The sequence below is a fragment of the Sorghum bicolor genome, chromosome 1 (genome assembly GCF_000003195.3).
Source record: "Sorghum bicolor cultivar BTx623 chromosome 1, Sorghum_bicolor_NCBIv3, whole genome shotgun sequence".
In the NCBI taxonomy this organism is placed as follows: domain Eukaryota; kingdom Viridiplantae; phylum Streptophyta; class Magnoliopsida; order Poales; family Poaceae; genus Sorghum; species Sorghum bicolor.
Genome location: NC_012870.2, coordinates 12,375,934 through 12,397,889, shown reverse-complemented (window position 1 = coordinate 12,397,889; position 21,956 = coordinate 12,375,934). Strand labels below are relative to the sequence as shown.

The window sequence follows — 21,956 nt, the reverse complement described above, 5'->3', positions numbered from 1 at the left end:
CCAAACCACACGTTTCGACCAGTTTGGATCAAAGTAAATTAATAATAACTCACGCGCCAACGAGCACTGAAATTAGTTATGAGTTTCCACTTTCCACGATCTTTCCTTGTATTCTAGCTTTATGTTTCCATTTAGGCCTTGTTTACTTCCACCCAAAAACTAATCTTTAGACGCATGTATAGAGTATTAAATATAGACAAAAATAAAAACTAATTGTACACTTTGGTCGAAATTGACGAGACGAATTTTTTAAGCCTAGTTAGTCCATAGTTAGACAATAATTACCACAAACAAACGAAAATGCTACAGTGTCACAAAATTTTTTCCTTCCGGGACTAAAGAAGGCCAAAGATAGATTCCTGTCTTGTGCGTGTGCCTTCTTTATTTCAAATCTCGAAATGTCAACGTTGAAATATAGCAGATCAGAGAAGGCGCAGGACATTAGAAAAGACTTAGGAATCTCCGAGCTCAACAAATCAGACTGAAACTTTCGGCAAAGGTTGATCAAAGTTGTGCAAAGCATCTTATTCTTGCTGAAAATTGCTGATTGCAGCATAAAAACAAAATGATTTCCAGCAGCAAATGTCCTGTTATAGTTTGGTAATTTCCTGAGAATATTACTGTCAACCAGGCTAGCTGATAACATCAACCATTCTCAAGAAAAAGAAATATCAGTTTTTTTTAGACAAAAAAGAGAACCCTGAAAGTGGAGACTGAATCGAGAGCAAAGAGGAAACCCACCCAGCCTGGAGAATAGCTTGGTGTTTCTGACACGCCGCCTTCCTCCCCTGTGCTCTTCATTCATACATCACATATTTCCTCACAGTTTTGTAAGCAAAAATTGCAAGGTGCTAGTGCTAATGCTACGAGATGTCCACCGAGAATAGCCCCTTGTTTCCGACAGGGCATATAGGCACTACACATCTGTGTCCAATCTGTGACAGAAATTTTACATGCTTTCCCGATGTAGGAGTAGTCCATTGACAATAGCCCTGCCCAATATAACATCACAACCAGAAAAAGATGTCATGTCCCTTTCTTGTTTCAAACCTAAACAAGACATGACAATCAATAGTACAACTCTGGGGGTGGCCCAGATATAAAACAGGTCCCTTTGAACCAATATCAGCATTTCCAATAGCTAATAGTATAATGTTCGACAGGGGCAGATGCAGGAAATACGAGAATAGAAGCGGAATCGGTGACCTAACAAGTCGTGCCACTGGCATAAAAAAATGTAATAATATTAGGCCCCAACTTTGGCCATATTTGGGTTTAAGGTTTCTTCCATATTCCATGAATAGTTCTGTTTAGCGCAGTTTGGCCCACCCTTTTCTCCTAACAGTCTTTATACAAAAGGATCCTACAGCCAAAGTAAAATATGCTCTTTCATGATTATTAGTTTATGATCACTTCAAGTACCAGAATGGTCTAAGAAGCAAGACAACAACACCATTGCATAGGCTAAACGACCAACGATAGGGTTGTAGATGGTATATATGCAACGGAACCTACAAATCATCACAGCATGTATTCACAAGAGTGCCTCCATGTATACACAGGATGATCACATTAACTATTGCCCTACTAAAAAAACTGTTGTGTTCAAACAATGTACTCACAAAACGACAATCCGTAGTCATATCATACTCTCCCAGCAGCAGCACCCTCTTCCCAGGAAAGAAAGAGAGAAGAACTTCAAAAAAAGAAGGGTGGCGAGAAGAGGATATGTTGTTCCTCGAGGAGGTTCTAGAAGGCAGAGATGAAACTACTCGTTTGTCCATCTGATCACAGTGGAAGTGAAAGTAGCATTACAGTCTAACATTCCTTCGATGCCTGAAACAAGGAGAGGAAGTTCTGCAGAACCATAAAAGTATTGATAGTGTATTACTATGCATAAGAGAAAATCAGGCAAGTAAGAATAAAGATGGACAATAGATTTACATGGAAAATGTTGATTGGACCTAGCAAAGAATGATACAGTGAGAGTCACAGGTTAGCATTGTTACATTGATCCTATGAATCTAGCATGACCTGCAAATTGTTGTGACCTGAATGCAACGAACTCCCACATGAATTACTTTCACTACCAACGAAAATGACTACCTAAGGAAGCTTGTCTGTGTTTCAACTTTCAAGATGACTTAATCATTGACAAGCACTAATAAAAGGAGTAAAGGACCATATACGCCAATGTTTCTATCATAACTGCACAGTCAATCTAACAGGAGCAAAAGGCTTGCAGTGCCTAAGAAAACAAACTAATGTAACAAGCATTCAATTGCTGAGACAATAACAATGTAATGTAGTATGCCGCTTTATTATGGAAAGGTTAAGCATACAGATTACTGAACAGCCTAATACTCTCGCATTCCGTACTATGTACACTCCATTTGGAGACATTTCTCTCAACACAACACCTAAATAGAAGATTAATTCTTTCAGAGAGGCCGCAGCAAGTGCATATTTCCATACCTCATTCATTTCAGTGTACAAACTCCGACCGTCAAATGGTGGTTGCTTCAGACTAGTCACGTAGGATGACTTTGTCTGCAATCTCCATCAAAGGCTCAAGGCACTCTGGAGAAAACTTGCGGGCGAACATGTAAGAGTGTGTCATGTTCGACTTCCTTAGCTCCCTGATCAAGCTCGCGGATACTTCTCCAGGCCCATACATGTGTGGGTGTCCTGCAACTGAATCCGTCCAGTTTACCCTTGTTAGGGTATACTTAGTACAACCCTCAGGATCCTGCATATCCAGCAGTGTGGGGAAGTAATGCTCTTCCGGGTAGCATGAATCCCTGCGCTCAATCAGACAGGGCAACTTGAACTTCTTCCAAAGCCGCATATCCCTCACGACCATGATGGCATGCCTTCTCGTGAGCACAAAGAACTGCGACCCAGCACGGAACTGATCATATGGAACCTCCGGGAGCATGACATCGTCACCCCGGGCATAGTACCTGTCATGTAGCAGCTTGGTGTCGTTGTCCATGTTGTCCATTATCTCTATGAAGCTGCGGTGGCGGCTATGAGGGCCAGCATTGTCAGAGAGGAGTGCGTTGTAGAGGGTGGGGAAGGGGTGGAGCGGGATACAGGACTGCGACAGGAGCGCGAAGAACTGGTTGTTGGGGTCGTCAAGAAGCGCGGTGGCGAGGAGGCGGCGCGCGGCGGAGATGAGGGTAGGGGAAGCGCGCTGCGTGGCCTTGGCGGGGACGAAGCGGCCGCGGAAGGATGGCGTGGGAGGCAGCTCGAGGACGGAGTAGGGGTCGGCGTGGACGTAGAGGTTGAATTGGTGGGTGTGGCCGCGTAAGAACTTCTCCCAGAGCGGGGAGAAGACGAGGTCCGAGTTGGTGAGGAAGAGGAAGGCGATCTTGGGCGCGGGGCGGCGGCGGAAAAAGTAGGAGGCCGCGGAGGTGGGTGGCGTGGGAGTGGCCGACGAGGAGGAGAGTATGGCCCGGCGGAAAAGGGCGAGGTCGTCGGACTCGTCGGCGTCCGGGATGGCCGGGAGCGTCTTGGGCGGGAGCAGGCGCGGCGCGAGGAGGAAGACGACCGGGATGGAGAGGAGCAGGAGCAGGGAGAGCAGGAACGGCGAGGCGTACGGCGACGTCATCTCCGGCGCCTGCGGCCTCTCGGATCAGGATTGGCAGAATGCGGGCAGGCCGCGGCCAATGCAGCGGCGGATCTTGGGTGCGTGGTTTGGTGGTGGTGGGGGGGGGGAGGAGGCAGGGATCAGATTTTTCTCCGAGGGAAAAAGCGAGGGGGGATTGAGAGCGATTGATTGATGGGGACAGTCTGCCTCAAATTGGGCACCAGCAAAAGGCCCGGCGAACTGGATCTTGCGATCCGGGGAGTAGCAGCAAGTGCGATTGGAACACGACGCAAGACCAATCGGGAGATTTCTCGCAGCTCAGATAGCCGGAGGAACCGGGCAAAGCGATTGCTCCGAAATGGTGGGGTGGGGCAATGGCGCGGCGCCGCTAGGCTGGGAACCGACGACACCCCATGCGGGGGGCAGGATCTGGGTCGAGATCCGCGAACGGCAGGCCAGGAGGACCCGGGGCCGAGAGCGGGGGCGGGACAGCCAGGAACAGCGCAGCCGGAGCGCAGGAAACCCGGCGCGGAACCGGGAATGGCGGATCCGGGACAGAGCGCGCGCGACCGACCTCGCGCGGAGGCGGAGGAGACCCCCCACCCCTGGAGGCGGGCGTGGTGGGGATTGCGGGAGACTTTGTGGAGATCTCTGGCGCCCGCGGTGGAGGCGGAGGCGGCGGCGGCGGCCGGAGGAACGGAGTCGGGGGGAGGAGAGAGAGTGAGGCGGAGGAGGGACGAGGAGGGGACGCGCGGTTATATCTGCTGCTCCTGCTCGTCGCTCTCACGGGGCGGTGGGCCCCTCTTAATTAGGGGGGTGGGGGTGCGGGTGCGGGGCGTTGTGATTAATCGTCCACGGCGACGCAAGCGAGCGATTACGGGGGGGCGGTTAGCGTTAGCGAGTGGTGGCTCTATCCCACTGTTATAAAAAGCGCTATTCTTGGATCCCGGCGGTTGGATCCGCCCGCCGGCGCGAATCTTGACGCGTAGTACTATACTAGTCTAGAAGCATCTTGTTCATCACAGGCACGCACAGTGGGAGTAGAGGCCATCGGGATCCGGACACGCACCAGTGCAGTCACGTCGATGGGGCGCCGTCGGATTGGCTGACGGGTGGGACCGCGTGTCGGTGGCGTGGGAGCTGCGCGGCCCTTGTCGTCCGATTTTTTTTTTTTAATTGGACGGCGGTGGCCGCAGGAGGAGGAGGAGGAGGGTGGGTAGGTGGCTGCCGCGTCGCACGGACAAGGTGGCGACGCTGACCGGAATGAAATGAAACCACGGGACCATACGCCCATACGGCCGTACCGTAGTGGCGTATGAGTAGGGCTGAGAGAAAAAAATTATAATATTGTAGTATTTTTGTTTATTTATAATAATTATTATTCAATTATAAACTAACTACATTCAAAAAATTTATCTAGTAAATTTCGACCAAATTATACAATTAGTTTTTATATTTATCTATATTTAATATTTCATGTGTTTACAAACTTGATGCGACGAGAAATCTTTAAAAAATTTGAGTTTTTTTTGGAAAGTAAACGAAGCCTAGTCCGTAGATGAAGTAGTAGGCCAGTAGCGGAGCAGCCAATCTCTGTATCAGGTGTGGCGTAGCTAGCTAGCTGGTAGCTGCCATGCGTTTCGCATGTCTTGGCTCTTTGCACGCTTTTGATTTTCGATAACGTGTATACATATCTCGGTCGGTTTGGAGCTGTTGAGATATGTGTTTCGATAGACATGTTGCTTGGAGTTTCATCTGTATTTTTTTTATTTAATAGTGTCTTACCTATGCAATTTCGATGGAATGGTCTCATTTTTTTTAACACGGAGAGAGAATAGATGAGTTTCATCGTATAACTCGGTTTCTAATTCTAGGTGAATCATAGTATTAGATGCTATGAAGAGGTTACGAAACAATGAATGAAACCCCTTTTTATGTTTATTTATATTTCATTCTATCCTTGCTAATATGGCACTCTTAGATACAGTATAGCATCATGAAAAAAATATATTGAAAATGGCCTCAGACTTTAGTTTTTTGTGGTTTTGATGATTGACTTTGCGGTGATTTGTTTTCGAACAAATGAATATATGGTGTTGACTCAGTGACTTGTGATTCTGTCGATCCAACTTTCCAGTGATTTCTCCGCGAACATATAAATAGGGCGCTGGCTTTTGTTGTTCTGCTTCTATATGATTTACTAGTACTTCTTTTGTTGGTCAACAATACTTAATACCTACTGTGTCTAAGAGGATGTTTGGTTACTAGCCACAATCTACCACAACTAACTTTAGGCAAGTGTGACAAGTCACAAAAAGTGTAGCTAGCAAATTGGTTGCCACACTTTGTCATGCCTAAAGGAATCTTGCCACACTTTTTAACTCTATGACATGTGGAGCCCAAAAGAATCATGCCTAAGTTTAGTTGTGAACCAAACACTTGCCAACTTGGTCAAACTTGCCTAAGATAAAGCGTGGCAAATTGTGGCTAGCAACCAAACAGCCCCTAAGGCCTTGTTTAGTTCGCAAAAATTTTCAAGATTCCCCATCACATCGAATCTTTGGTCGCATGCATGGAGCATTAAATATAGACAAAAATAAAAAAGAAAGTGCTACAGTAGCCAAAAAAACAAAAATTTTGCAAACTAAACAAGGCCTAAGCCTTTAAGGTGCAACAAGTGGCACTGCCTGAACTCGTTGCCAGCCACCAATATTTAGGCTCTCTTTAGATTTAAAACTATATGCTTACTTTTATCAAAAACCTCATAGGCTGGGCCTTTTTTCTTAGAAATACAACAGTAACCAATACTTTTCCATTAAATATATTTACAAAAGTCAATGATTTGAAAATAACATGAAAGTACTTTTACATGCAAATCTATATATGCACATGGTCTTTTCATGTCTAGCCTACAACATTTTAGAAGATACTGGCAGCAAAAAGTGTAAAAGCTTTACCAGTCAAAGTAAAATATATGACATACCCCCTCCATTTCAATGTATAAGGTGTGATTGACTTGGTGCAATCATTAAGTGCATATTTTGACCGCTTTACGATATATAAATTGTAGCAACAAAAAGTTTGATTGTTAAAAAGAAATTCTAAATACAAAACCAATGTATAAAAAATTGTAGTATAAACTTTTTGTATGATTATATCAATTTTCCAAATAGCGTATGTTTGTATTATTGGCTGGCGTGGGTACTACTAGCTAGTACTAGTCTTAAAGACACCGGATGTACATACTAGGGCCTTGTTTAGTTCCTTAAAAAAATTTGCAAAATCTTTCAGATTTTCCGTCACATCAAATATAGACGAAAATAAAAACTAATTACACAGTTTACCAGATGAATTTTTTGAGCCTAGTTAGTCTATGATTAAACAATATTTGTCAAATATAAACGAAAGTGCTAACGTATCATTTTTTTTTTTGAACTAGACAAGGCCGTGAGCTAAGCAGGACTATATTCCCATTTGAACAAATAATTCTTCTATTCCGGCTCAGTCCAAACACGAGCACGTCATTACCGTCTACGTACTGGCGGCTAATGAGATGCTCAAAGCAAAGTCTCGATACAACTCAGTTCAAGTTTTATTTGATTTTTTGGCCAACCGTGTTTTTTTTAACCTTTTGGCTTTGATCTAGAGCTAATAGTTAGTTATTAATAATTAATTTCTTAAGATATAGACGCGTTTACCGTTTAGTTAATAGTCTAGCTTTTGTTGAATACGCAATTAACAACTACATATATATCTCACTAGTTGAATGAAACCAGCTAATAGTAACTAATAGTTAGCTATTTATATTAGCTATGAGATATTGGTTGGTTAGTTAACTATTAGACCAGTCTCAATGGGGGTTTCACCAGGATGTCATGCACATTTATTAGAGCGCTATGTTAGCAAAACTGCACTTTTTGCATGAAACGAAGAGGAGAGAGAAGGAAGTAGTTTCACCATGGTGAAACTCCGCGGGCGTTGTTTCCTACGCGGTGAAACGGGATGAAATCCCCATTGAGGACTAAATCGTTTCACCATCTTGCATGTGATCCAATCATTTGGCAGTAATTAAATGTTTTGCCCAGCCTAGGAAACATCAAGGTGAAACTCATACATTGTAGAGGTTATTTCATTATTTGTTTCATTGATGCTCTGTCAGCAGATTTGTTTTAAAAATAGTGCATTGAAACGGGCCACTGAGACTGGCCTTACCAATATACTAGTGTATACTATACCAACTAGCAAATATGCCCGTGCGTTGCAACGGGAGAAAAACATCAAATGGTTATAAAAAGTGATTACATAATGTTACATATCTATTTATATTTATTTTTTTTATAAAAATTAAAGTCCATAATTTATTTATTGATAACCATGACATCTATGGTATGAGATAGTTAATATTTACAATATTATGTAGCTTAAAGACATATTTATTTATTAATAATAATAGTACTATATTAAAACATGAGAAGTTTGTTGCTAGCTTTATTTTTTATTTAGATTAGGATTCCTATAAAATATGTTATATCAGTTAAATATATATAGATTATAAACACATGGGCTTATGAAGTGTCATATGATATAACAACACATCGTGCAAAGGTAGTGGAAGCATCTTTTTTATATTTTTATATACTTAAATTGATGTTAAACTATTTAGCAAGCATAAATTTAGGTAAATTAGTAAATCAGTGAGATATGCAGGAATGGTGCTAAAACTTTTACCACAAATCAAGCGTCACATTAAATAGGCTACCATAAAATTTTTATAATAATTGGAGCAAGATAACTACAATTTCAATTTTACACTAAAAAGTATAGGCAAGCATCTTCAGTAAAAAAATATACTAAAATTTGTGATATTTTTTCTTTACTACATGGATCTACATATGTGGAACTGAACAAATTTTGTTTTGTATTTTTTAGATTTTTCTATGAATTTCTACGCATTTATTAATTTTCAGCCGATATAAAGAATAAAAGAAAAGTAAATTAATAGGACAAACACTTTGTACCTATTTTTTGTTTAATGTATGGATCAACATATGTAGAGCTGAATAAAATTTGTTTTGTAACTTTTAGATTTTCTATGAATTACTATGTATTTATTAATTTTCAGCTAAATTAAAGAATAAAAGAAAAGAAAATTAATAGAATATAAGAGATTTTGTATTGGGAACCTTAAAAAAAATTTATTTTCTTTTTACTTTTCTACGAGCGGACGGCCGAAGCCAGCGATCCGTGAGCTGATAGAAAAGGTAAAGATTTTGCATTCGGAACCTTCGAAATTTTTCTATTTTCTTTTTTTTCTCCTCCAGGCTCTAAACGGACTAAACGGACCGAGAGCCAGCCGGATCGAGAGACCAATTCCGATTCCGGGCTGGGTAGACGGGGCAGAAGAAAATTTTGGCAAACTGAAATTTTCACAATTTATTAGTAGGTATAGATATAGTTTTGGCCTTTCGGGCTTCGGGCTTAGGTATTTTTTCTCCTACACGCACACGCGCACACTAATTAATATTTAAACGGTAGATACATTAAAAATGTTTTGTTTGAGTTTCAACAACTACATTCAGACAATCCCATGACGAAACATCATTCTAAAAGAAGAACTGATTCATAAGTCTTTATACAAGAATGACATAGCATGTGCCACGTATTTGCTCCTTTTGGTAAGCTTGCGCCACACTCTCCAACTAGTTACGTAGGCGTTCTTGCTTTTTGGTTCCGGAGCCGATCACACACATTCTCGGAAAGAACTCTATGGTAATGGTTGCATTCACATTTTAATCCGCATCTGGACGATAAATGGATGAAGCAAGGCTTTAAAAAGCGTCAGAACGTGCAGCTGTGCTAGACTGCTAGAGCTACTACCTCCAGAACCAGAAAAGAACGCTCCTAGTAGATCTGATCTGAGTCACTAGTGTCAGTCCCTCTGTCCCAAAGGCGTGCGTGCCATATTTCAACGATCTCATTGGTCGGCACCAGCACAGATATGGAACGCATTGGATTCTTTACTTGCAATTCTAGCTTGTCTACTACTGGCCTGGGCTCCAACACTAGGAGGTACTAGGAGCTTTGTCACGAGATTGTCACAATTTTTTTTATGTAATAAGCCTAGGCTCCAACACTAGGAGGTGCTAGGAGCTTTCTCACGTGTAGTAAGGGCCTGTTTAGATTGGGGATGAAAATTTTTTGAGTGTCACATCGGATGTGTCGGAAGGATGTCGGGAGGGGTTTTTAGAAACTAATAAAAAAACAAATTACATAGCTCGTCAGGAAACTGCAAGACAAATTTATTAAGCATAATCAATCTGTCATTAGCATATGTGGGTTACTGTAGCACTTAAGGCTAATCATGGAGTAACTAGACTTAAAAGATTCGTCTCGTGATTCTCAACTAAACTGTGTAATTAGTTTATTTTTTTATCTACATTTAATGTTCCATGCATGTGTCCAAAGATTCGATGGGATGGATGAAAATTTTTTTTGTGGGGAACTAAACAGGGCCTAAGGGATTGTCACAAATTTTTTTATGTAATAACAAATAAAGGTTTCCCAACTGAGCTCCTAAAAGTTTTCAACAAAAAAGCACCAATATCCCAAACAACTATCTAAATCACAGTTTAAAACATGAGAACATTTCTACGGAAACTGAACTGTTTTCATGGAAGTCCTTGAAACCAGGCACACCACTATTCATTTCTTTGTAGTAGCAGATAACACACAACTATTTCTGTTTGTTACCAGTATAGGCTCATGCACATGACACACCACATGATCTCAACAGAGGCCTGAGTTTACACACCACATGACCCTCACTTTTGCGACCAATCATACATAAACAAGTCTGCAGAGCATGCAGCTTTGACCTGAATGATTGCACTCGAAGGTATACCAGCAGGGGATGGTGCTCTGCAACTGCAAAAGCAGGATCACAGTTCCCAAGAAACTTCCACACACACACACACACACACACACACACACACACACACGATAAAAGGAGACCTCAATCATACTGGCATAGAGAGCTCCTCTGCTCAATCAAACGTAGTCTGTTTAAGCTAGCTAGTGTTAGTTTATTTGAATGCCCTATCAAACCAGAGAATATGGGTGTGTTTTCCCTGATGCAAAGCGGGATTTGAAAGAAAGAAGCTCATTTTAAAACTAAACCACGCCTTCTATAATTCCCCGCATGCTAATAATTTAAACATAGGGAAAAGCATGGCCCTCATGAGTCCTAAAATATGCCGATTTTAAAATACGTGCGCGTGCACATGCTGATACCGTTACCAGCGACCCGTTGATCAAGGATTAACAATGAATGAAAAGGCAAGCATATACTGTGATCATTCTCAGGGCACAAACGCACAAGCACAACACAGCACAGTTCCTTCTTCCAGCAGTTAGAACAACTTACAGGGAAGGTGAAAACACAAGAAAATTGAAGATGCGGAACAAAAAACCGCACAAGGCAGAAGGCACAACATTACACAACAGAAATATGAATCACAGCCCAGATCTAGATGCATGATGCCGTTTGAGAATGTTATGTACAACATATGTAGCATGCACACCTGGAGAAACACACCTAGGATGGCTTACCAATGCAAATTGGAGGAATGTGTTATCAGGCCTGTAACTCAACAGGCTCCCCACCCTGGTTAGGAGCGTCTGCCTGTGCTTTTGGACCAGACCTGTTAATCGAATTCCTGTGGGTTGGTCCCTTCCCTGCTTCCCTGCCAACTGTTCGTGCATATATAATAATAATTATTCAGACTTACAAAGTGATGATGATGCATGACAATGTAAGGAGAGTTGCTTAGCTACCATGTTCTGATATGTGTATACAGTAAGGAAGTAAGAAATTATTAAGTATCCGCTCCTAATTTTAGTATTTCTCTTTGCAATGTTTAAAGGAGCTTTAAAAAACTCTTGGGTAAAAACATATGTTTTTGGCAAGCACATCAGTTGAGTTTGAATGTTTGATAGAGGAAAATGCATGATAAACTAGAAATTAGCAGGGGGAATATGATGAACTAATAAAACACAAATAAGTTATGCCAATAGGTATTCTGTTCCAGATGGTTCTAGTTGCTTTCAGCTACAACTTCGAAAATTTTCTCAATGATTGCTAATAGCATTTCGAGAAACTACTCTATAGGATCCTAAAGTGTACTGTGTGCACCAATTAAAAAAATGGACTAAGAGAAGTATGTTTACCATTATTTGGGAGGGATAACCGCTTCTTGGCTGGTGCATTCACTTGCACAAGCTTATCTTTTGGATTGCGCACAGCCTTAGAACCTATATCTGTTGGCTGGGAGCTGACTTCCTCAAAAACTTCATCCGTAACCTTTGCCTTCTGTTTGGATGATCCTAAAGATGTGGATGGCAATACATTTGCCTGTCGTGCAAATGAAGTACAACTAACATCTGAATATGACTTTTTGTGGTTTACACCTTTCTTCTTGCTCAGACCAGGAGTATTTGAAGTTGACACTTTACCCTTTGGTGTGATCTGAGAATTTGCTTCCTCATCCTTCTTATCTTCATGCGTTGGCAGACTCTCTTTGGCATTACAGTCAAGTAACCTGTTTTCCCATGGACGTACAGCCATCCACCTGTCTAACCAATTTGACCCCCAGTGGTTCTCACCAAGTTCAAGACCTTGTAGACTCGTAGAAATTTGTTGCTTGGAACCAGCTTGCCGCTGACAAAGATGAAAACACTGGTCAGTGACTTCATAACCTAAGAGATATTGAAAAGTAATACAAAGTTGTAGGAAGGGCTGTAATAAGCCAATGGCCAATAATTGTTGTTTATATTGTAAGTAATTATGGAATGCTAATGATAGTTTGCTATGAGCATCAATTCCGATTCACGATTTGAGGAAACTAGTACAATAATGACCTGCTAAGTGTAAAGAGCTTCAATTTGTTTGTGCTCGCTTATACGCAACAGGTAGCAAAGACAGAATGCTTTTTTCAAGAAAAATAAACAGTATACATATAGTTATTTCATATATATAACATTTATCAAATAATCGCAGGCTCAGCAAACATGTAACATAATGATCATCTACCTAATGAAAGGAGCATATACTCCCTCCGTTCCAAATTATAAGACAGTTTTGGCTTTTTCAGATTCATAGTTTTTGCTACGCACTTAGATATACACTATGTCTAGATGCATAGTAAAAGCAATGTATTTGGAAAAGTCAAAACGTCTTATAAGTTGGAACGGAGTGAGTACATTATGAAGATAGCATCCATTACAAAAGCGTCCTTCATGACGGTCATCATATATACTTCTCTGACTAACAAACTATAACCAAGGAAAGTATTTCTTTAGGGTTTTTAGAAGAAACTAACTATAATCATGAAAAATAATTAACAGATCCTCGAGCACTAAATCATTGAGCCAATTCAACAAGTTCTGGTCAGCTTGCAACTCGTACACTTCTTCTCAGCACAGGAAATGTACCCACCAAAAAGGTAAAAAAAATACCTGATGAGTCAAAGCGTATGCCATTGCCCTCTCACGCTTAGCAGCAGCTTCTCGCCTTTTCAATGCTTTAGCTTGCATTTCCTCCATGGAACCAATACTGCCACACCAGCCTCCCTACATTTGTTGTCGTTGCAGAAGCACGAAAAGAACGACATATAAACATACACAGCTCATTAGAGAAGAATCATCCCAGTTATTGACTTCCTCAATTTTCCTAGCAGGAAATCATGAACAAATAAAAAACAATTTCTGATGTTCATTGTTCAGGCCAACAATAATGGAAACATCTTATTGCTAGAATAGTAGAATGTTTATTTCAACATATGGAAATATATCAACTGGCCCAAAAAACATCATACAGATATTCTACTGAAATCACACAAACAAGGTGGTAAGTCAACCAGTTGTAGTGCTGCCAGCCAGGGATCGAACCCTTGTTCCCAATTTCCCACACACAAAAAAGGTCTCTCACTGAGTAAACTGCTTTCAAAGATATACACAATTGCGTCCTGGGCAGCTGGTGTTCAGTGCCTTTCTCGACCTTAGTTGCATTTGCAATGCCGTCCATCCCCATGGGTTAGCAAGCAGAGGTTATGAGCAAGTCAACTCATAAGAAAATACTACCTGACCCTAATCCACCTACCCCACTAATATAAATTACCCTCCACAACCCCATCCAATTGACACTGTGCATCACCATTCACCTCACCTTTGTCGTTGAGGAAATGAAGCTCTGGGGTATAGCTGAAGAAAAAGGCATCACCTTGTTGACTGCCCATTTGCTTGGTGGTGTCTAAACCCTTTTTCTTGAGGTCACTCCCCCTGTTTTTTAGGCATTTATGTTTTCTGTTTTCTATTGTTTTCCCTTTGGGTGTGTGTGTGTGTGTGTGTGTTGGGGTGTTTTATGTGAGTAGGTGGTTCTGTTTTTGTAGGGTCTCCCCCCCCCCCCCCCCAAATTTTTTCATCTTCTGCATGATCGAGAAAAAAGGTATTGCATCACCTCAGGGCCACTGTAAGCCAAGGTGAAAAATGACAGAATTAGATAACGAAGAATAAAAGCAGAAATCTGTGAAGCATAAAATGTATACAGATAAAAACAAATACACACACACAACAAGGATCAACCCCCCCGCCCCCCTCCCTTCATGCAATGTGTTACTCCTTATTGAGGGGGAAAAGGTATGGCTAATGAAATAATGCAAAAAAAGGAACAAGTGAGACATCTGGCAGCATAATGACATCGAGACTATGTTTCCTACCTCGACTTCTCGGACATGGTTCTCATGATCATCTTGTTCAGGAATCTTTTTCCTTGCCACTTGATTCTCTAAGGCAACACGAACCTGTCTTGCTCGGACACGAGCTTGTGCTTTTACCAGCGCTTGCATACATTGAAGTGTCTCTGTTGTTTGCCTTCTAACAGAATGACCCCTAATAAGGGCTTGAAGTAGAACTATTCCTTTCAAAGCTCGTAAAGCACGCCTAGCCTGGCAGATATGAACAAAAAAAAAATCAGAAATCCAAAACCAGAAGCGAAATGAAATCATGGACTAAAATATCTTACTAAAGTTGTTGATTCTTTAACCAGTGCTTTACTAAAATGACAAAACTTGCATCTGAATAATGTTAAGATAGGAAAAGAAGCCTCAGTAGTCAGTATCATAAAGTTTATGCTTTCTTGACAATTGAAGAATAATAGGACTTCCTAGTATTCCAAAATGGTAGAACTCCCTAAAAAGTTCTCCTTTTTCTTGCATCATATGCTTTCATATTGACCACACTAGCTGAAAGTTTCCAAGTTGCTTATTTGGACAAATCAATGAAAAAAATCAATACAATCATAACCAATATATACTATACTTAGTGTATATCAGTAGGTACAGAATTCTTGAAAAGATAACATACCAAGAACGCTCGAAACGCAGACTGGACAACAGTTGCGGCCAAATCTTCTTTACTATGATGTTCAGCCTGAGAAATTTGCACATCAAGTGATGTATTGTCTGAACAAATTGAATTTGAAATCATCTGTGTGCTTTTGTCATCAGTCAATGCTCCACTTTGTACTGCAATTTCTTCGACTGCAAGTGCACCTCCAGGAACCAAAGAATGTTTCTGTTTGTGCAGCGATTCATTAGCAGAGCTCATCTACAACATTTATAATTCATTTTCACGGTGAAAAGCTAATCCAAATAAAAGAAAAAAGGATATGATAGGTTAAGTAGAATGGTGATGATCCACAAGTCAAGATGGATTGCAAGAACATATGACAGATGTAAAAAATCGAAAAATTGTAAATCCATAATATATACAAGTCACATGTGGACAAACTACATATAGTTCATGACTGAGGCTCCAATAGTCTGTATGGCTGTATGGCATTCAATTGTACGGAACTATTTGAAGTAAACAGTCAGAAATGTGTGCAAAGGAAGCTGAGCTAGCTCAGAGGGTACAACTGTACAAGTCCTTGTCGAGACAAATTTGGGTGCCTATTTTCTTCTTAATAAGATGCCACCTATTTCCTCCTAGGTTCATCTAGTTTTTCTTTTTTAAAAAAAAAATGTGTGCATGGAAAGGTTTATAAAACTGTTAAAGCTCTTCAGATAGCTATAGCCGAACTAGGCAAGCAATAGCTAACTGATTTACAGGTACGAACTTCAGTTTAGTTATATTCAGATTTCATTGCCTAAAGGACCAAACAGATCATCTTAAAAAAAGATCCCCTGGAGTAAGGACAATTCAATAGTCTAATTGTGCACAAATCTATCATCCATCCATCACTAACAGGCCAACTAGAAATTAAATCAGAAATATGCCATTAAGTGCACAGCCACAACTTTGTTTCAGCATGCTTTTTGTGTTTTCTTCTCTTCAGTAGGTTAGACCAGAGGGCATAGAAGCGCTGTAACTGATACTGCAGTGTTGCTACATCAGTGCACATTTAATATGCAGGGTTGCTGGCATTAGCCATGTAATATTGTAATGTCAGCAATATTTCTCATTAATCGGCATGTTTCATGCAATCATGTATTCTTGGTACCAAATGTAATGGAATAAACTAGTTGTCATTATGTGTACTAATGTCTACTGAAAGTGAAGCGTATTGGTTGAGGAACAGGCTTGTGACGAAGACATGCCAACAACAGAAGCTATGTGGCATCCAATGAACAAGTTTTGGTAAACTTTCTATTCTTTTGCAGCTTTTTTATTCTTCAAGGTTTGTCATTTTCTCGGAGAGAAAGACAAAGAACAAGAACAATTGCAGCCCTCCAAGTTGTGCTCACGAAAACAGGGAATAGAAAAAAATACTTAGATAAAAGTATTGTGCATCATTGATGTCCTGGGGTCCAGGCATCACATTTAGCCAAATTATAGTTAACCCATTGTGCTGTAATGTTTTTAAAAAAAAACATCACAAACTCAACTGTAGCAGCTATACTGAACTTCAGGTGTATATGGATTTTTGAACATGGCAACATGAATGATTCACTGATGGGGACACTCAAACCCCTGGATACGAAATCTGCACAAAAGAATAAACCTAGGTGGAATGCCATGACTTACAGTTTCACTGCTCTCAGCATTTCGTCCTTTTTCTTGCTTTTCTGCATTCTGCCCTTTTTCTTGCTTCCTTATGCCAACCAAAGATTTAATCCACTTGGATGAGATACCCATGATACTCCCTGCTTCCCTTTCGCTAACTCAATGACCTAAGGCCAGTATGTTGCAGTGATTAGTACGCTATATATAGAAGAAGTAAAAGTCGCTTCTGCTTAAAACTTAAGTTAAAACAAAAGGGTGATGGGTACCGAGAAACTCAACATCACAATTGCCGGAATTTAAAGCAATATTAGTGGCACTGATCCAACAAAGCGCTAGCACATGCAAGTAGTTGAGGCGAGAACAAAGATATACAGAAGTCTCCGTGTGAAGATTAAAAATAAGCATCATCAGCACAATTTATGAAATCCAGTGATTAATGCAATAAATAATCTCGCTGATATGATAAGGTCAGTCGGACACCCACTACATTCTTATTCTGTCAGTCATTACTCTATCTGGTGGTAGTTGCCGTTGTCATTGATTCCACAGATACATTACTAGTCAAGACTATGACACCAAACTTGACAACTGATAGCATCTACCAATTACTGACCTAAATCTCTAGCCATTGAACAAAATTAGGTATATCATTGTGAAGTTGCTAGAAATCCTTCAACACATTAATTGAAAAAATTTCTCAAACAAATTTACACTATCTCAAAAATGTATACCATGAACTGATTCAAAAATAGAAACAAATCTCAAATCAAATGGGCAGCCTGATCGCTCCAGCAGTAGAAGTCTATGCAGTGGACCTAATAGGCAAGTAAAGAGTATTCACTGCACATAACGAAGAACGAAATGAAAGCACGGGTAATCGCCTTATACCAACTGCTTTGAGGATGTGCATCTTGAATTGAATTCCGTAAAATGAAACAAACAAGATGGATACCACCACCATTATTGAACACAGTTTGACTGAACAGAACCAGAAAGGGGGAAATAACAAATACGTAAAGGTGGCATTTTACAACACTCCATACAATTTGTTGCAGATACAAGCAGCAGCGCCTTTGAACGTACACACGGATTGGCCCAGAAGCCCCCCAACACTCCGCCAAATTTCATCACAGGTAGATATCTACAAAAATGCAGCAACCAGCACCAAAAGGCTACCTTAACTTCTCCCTTGGCAGGCACAAAAAAAACCGAGCAAATCAAGCATAGCCCAGACGGGAGGCGAAACAGAGAGGATCAAGCAAAGCTCGGACGTCGGCCCCCCGCCAAAATCCAGCAAAATGCGACCCCAAACTCAGGAAGACGCCCACCAATCCCACAACCGCCCCCCCAAATCAGGCGAAAACGAAATCCGCACCCCAAAACCGACCCAGGAAAACGAGCGCGAGACGCAGGGACGCGCACCGCCGGCTGCCACGCCCAATGCCCGATCCTTGGCGCATCAGATGGGGCTGGAGACTCACCTGGGCGGCGGAAGAAGAGGGGGAGCCTTTGCTTGAGACGGGGACTGCTGGGACGAGAGAGACCATGCCCCCTCCCCCTCGCGCTCCCTCCTGTCTCTGCCCTCCCTCCCCTTCTCTTTTGTTCGTGGGTTCGTGCGCTCCGATTTTTTTTTTTCTTCTCTCTCTCGTTTTTACATGCGCTTTTCGTCCCTTTGAAGGGAAAAACTGGGTAAAAAAAAGGGAAGGTGGTTGCAGTTCGAGGAGGGCACATTTGTGCAAAGGCCCTTTGGAAAATGCGCGTTTTGTTCGCGCCGAGCGGATGTGCGCCGAGTTCTCCGCCACTGGCTGCCCTAGAGGCCCAGACAACCCACGAACAAAAGAGAAGTGGAGGTGAGGGACGAGAGAGACCCAGCTCTTGGTACTCTTTATTTGTTGATTTTACTTGCATCTTTCTATTTATCTTAATTTTATTTTTATATTTTGTATTTGACAATCGTTGCCCCTTATATGTGTATAGACCATTTTATATTTTGAATTATACTTTGATATATATTTTATTGACGGCAGTAGCTGTTGAGAATGGACGATTGGAACTTGGAAGTAGAGTACTCGTATCTAACTCCTGATGAGAAAGTTTTAAAAAAAACTTCTGATGAGAAGAGAAAGAGACTAAGGCTGCTCCCACTACAACTTTCACTGTAACACCCCTTGTCCGTCGTTGGAGGTTGCCAGAGCTGGAGAGGTTGCCATCGACGGGAACAAGAGGTGGGGGGGGGGAACTGTAGAAGTTGACGGTGTGTTTTCCTCCCCTCGGTCGGTGGGGGAGGGGGAGAGAATGATATTTCGATTTTCTTTTCGGAAAAAATAACACAACTGCAAGAGAGATTGAACCCTGGCCGCAAGGGCTTGGGCGCATGGCGTTGAGGGCAGAGGGAGGCGCGTGACCGCGCGAGGGGCAGATCCATTGAAGCCTGGTCGTTGGATATGGTGGAGTTATAAGAGAGGATAGATGACAGATGAACGTTTCTAACATGTTATAATTTTCTGGGTACATATTGTGGTGTGGATGTAGTTAAGTTTATGAGTGTGCAGAAGATAATTGTTTGTGTGGCTCTAGGAAAAAATTTTAACTAGTGTATTATAGAGAATAAATATTAGAATCCTAACTGATGTATTGTCCTATTTGTGACTGAAATAAACTCGCGCTTCATGTTCATACAATTTATAAACCCTATTCAACAATAATATGGAGTCCGATTTCAAATATATATATTAGAATAGATAACATGAGATATAAAATCCCATTGCTAGTAAAAGTGTATATAAAAGTTTAGAGAGTAAAAAGATCCCAAAAATCTATATATAATCACAATTGTTATGCTCTATAAGGCCAGTCTCAATGCATATTTTATAGGAGTGTCATACATATTTAATAGGGTGCCACATAAGCAAAATTGCTGACTTGGCAGAGTCATTAAATGAAGGAGTTTCATCAGATGAAAGAGGAGTTTCATCCTCATAAAACTTATGTGGCTCAGTTATCTAGTTTATAGTCTTGGTAACTGTGCCATGAAACTATGCATTTAGACTGGCTTACTGATTGTGATTAATTGTGGTCGCGGCTATGGTCATGAAACATTTGGTTCGATCAAACTCGTTCTATTCCTCCTCCTGTCTCATCCGGAACGAGATCCTCTGCAGTCGGGGGGCAGCGACTGCTCCCTACAGTCGGAGAGGCATCCACCGTTCATCGAAATCGAACGGCAATTGAGTCTTCTGAGTCTTCGGCAGCGTTTTCTTTTCAGCGTTTTTTTGCCCCTGAGTCTTCCGCGGCGTTTTTTTTTGCCCCTGAGTCTTCTGAGCACTGCTGCCTTGTTTAGTTTTCCGAGAAATTTTATAAAATTTTTCAGATTTTTTATTATGTTAAATCTTACGATATATACATGAAGCATTAAATATAGATTAAAAAATAATTAATTACATAGTTTGTTTATAGTTTGCGAGACAATTTTTTTTTTGAGTCTAAGTTAAGGTTCCGTTCGCTTGTCTTATAAGCCGTACTTTTTTTGACACTCAACAATGTTTTTTCTCTCACAATAAATCAGCGAACATTACTCTCAGCCATGGGTTTTCAGATAAGCTGTGCATGATTGAATCATATTTGTCAAATACAAATTAAAGTGTTACCATGTCCAATCATGCACTAACCTGTCACTTGGTCTCAAAAGCCATGGTTGAAAGTATTGTTTGTTCATTTATTGTGAAAGAAAAATACTGCTGGCTGACAGAAAAAAATACAACTTATAAGACAAGCGAATAGAGCCAACTAGGCTCAAAAAATTCGTCTCGCAAATTACAGATAAACTGTGCAATTAGTTATTTTTTAAGTTATCTTTAATATTTTATATATGTGTTGCAAGATTCGATGTTATGGAAAATCTCAAAAAATATCGCAAAATTTCTTAGAAACTAAACAAGGCCTGAAGAGCATACGTACCTCGCTCCAAAAACACCAGCAACACGTTGTGTTGGTTGGCCAAGTTGAAAGCCCTAGTTTGGTTTTGGATAATTGATGAAACCCTAGTACTAACCTCTATGCTAAGTGTGTGTAGACATAATGAGGTTGGTACATGCCAAGTGTTGGAGCAAGAGATGATCATGGTGATGACCACAAGGTGATCAAGTGCTTAACTTGGAAAAGAAGAAAGAGAAAAACAAAACCCTATGGAGATCAAGGCAAAGGTATTGCTTAGAGTTTTGGTTTTGGTGATCAAGACACCATAGAGGGTGTGATCACATTTAGGATAGATAGCCGTACTATAAAGAGGGGAATTCTTTGGCTAAGCGGTTATCAAGTGCCACTAGGTGTCATTGTTCATGTGCATGCATTTAGAACCTAGTGAGCTAACTTAACTCCTTCAAAGAAAATGATTGTGAAAATGCTAACACACGTGCACATGTTGGTTCACACGTTGTGGTTTGGCACACTTTGAGAAGGGAGTTGGAGTTGGAAGGGTAGAGAGAGGATGGGTTCCTCTCTCCCTCCCGCCGAGCTTGCGAGGCGGGATTCGGCGCTTTTCGAGAAAATGAAGTGCATATTTTCTATTGCGCCGGTGGGAAATGTGGAGAAGTCGCGGGAGTGTTTCTTGCTGAGAAAACACTCACCGGACGCTGGCTTCTGGAGCACCGGACGCTGCGTCGGAGCGTCCGGTGCAAACAGTGCCTGGCCCAGCTAGGGTAAGGCACCGGACGATAGGCACCGGACGCTGGCTTGAGCGTCCGGTGGTTAGCGTCCGGTGTGCGGGCATTTTGCGACCCTCTCAGCGCATGGGTCCGGTGAGCACCGGACGCTGAGGGTGCGTCCGGTGGCTTGTGTCCGGTGACCCTGCGAGTTTGCGGAGCTCTCTGCGCATGAGTCCGGTGTGCACCGGACGCGTCCGGTGCCAACCTGCTCAGCGTCCGGTGCTCTGCAGGTTACCGTTAGACTCTGACACGCGGCTGACGTTAGAGCACCGGACGCTGGTGTTGAGCGTCCGGTGCCCCTTTAAGAGCGTCCGGTGATCCTGTATTTCGCCCAGTGAAAGAGCCAACGACTCTATTTGCTTGAGGGGCTATAAATACGTGTTTGGCCGGCTTGGGGCTCACTCCCTTGGCATTCTTGACTACTAGACATCCTTGTGAGCCTAAGCAAACACCTTCCGCTCATCTCCTTCATAGATTAAACATCTTTGTGAGATTGGGAGTGATTCCAAGTGCATTTGCTTGAGTGATTGCATCTAGTGGCACTTGGGGATCGTTCTAGCTGCGGTTTTCTTGTTACTCTTGGTGGTTGCCGCCACCTAGAC

The 21,956-nt window shown here is 41.6% G+C and overlaps 2 protein-coding genes and 1 pseudogene across 7 annotated transcripts; all 3 read right to left on the bottom strand.

Moving 5' to 3' along the window:
• LOC8062203 lies at positions 501 to 4,400 on the bottom strand. 4 transcript variants are annotated; one of them, XM_021447632.1, is made up of 3 exons: positions 2,476 to 4,399; positions 1,623 to 1,836; positions 501 to 992 (listed from the first exon to the last, which is right to left on the bottom strand). In XM_021447632.1, the coding sequence occupies exon 1, from the start codon at positions 3,611 to 3,613 to the stop codon at positions 2,528 to 2,530; it is 1,086 nt and encodes a 361-aa protein (XP_021303307.1). In that variant the 5' UTR covers positions 3,614 to 4,399; the 3' UTR covers positions 501 to 992; positions 1,623 to 1,836; positions 2,476 to 2,527. The 4 variants fall into 4 exon arrangements, with proteins under 4 accessions (XP_021303307.1, XP_021303312.1, XP_021303302.1 ...); XM_021447637.1 differs by lacking the exon at positions 1,623 to 1,836 and having other exon boundaries at positions 2,476 to 4,400; XM_021447627.1 differs by lacking the exon at positions 501 to 992 and having other exon boundaries at positions 1,461 to 1,857; positions 2,476 to 4,400.
• LOC110436917 lies at positions 3,605 to 4,886 on the bottom strand (annotated as a pseudogene).
• On the bottom strand, positions 10,921 to 18,404 carry LOC8057234 (protein IQ-DOMAIN 1). 3 transcript variants are annotated; one of them, XM_021447613.1, is made up of 8 exons: positions 18,133 to 18,404; positions 17,695 to 17,792; positions 16,673 to 16,818; positions 15,011 to 15,253; positions 14,365 to 14,592; positions 13,106 to 13,219; positions 11,819 to 12,308; positions 10,921 to 11,341 (listed from the first exon to the last, which is right to left on the bottom strand). In XM_021447613.1, the coding sequence occupies exons 3-8, from the start codon at positions 16,781 to 16,783 to the stop codon at positions 11,226 to 11,228; spliced, it is 1,302 nt and encodes a 433-aa protein (XP_021303288.1). In that variant the 5' UTR covers positions 16,784 to 16,818; positions 17,695 to 17,792; positions 18,133 to 18,404; the 3' UTR covers positions 10,921 to 11,225. The 3 variants fall into 3 exon arrangements, with proteins under 3 accessions (XP_021303288.1, XP_021303282.1, XP_002464165.1); XM_021447607.1 differs by lacking the exon at positions 17,695 to 17,792 and having other exon boundaries at positions 18,133 to 18,401; XM_002464120.2 differs by lacking the exon at positions 17,695 to 17,792 and having other exon boundaries at positions 15,011 to 15,220; positions 18,133 to 18,390.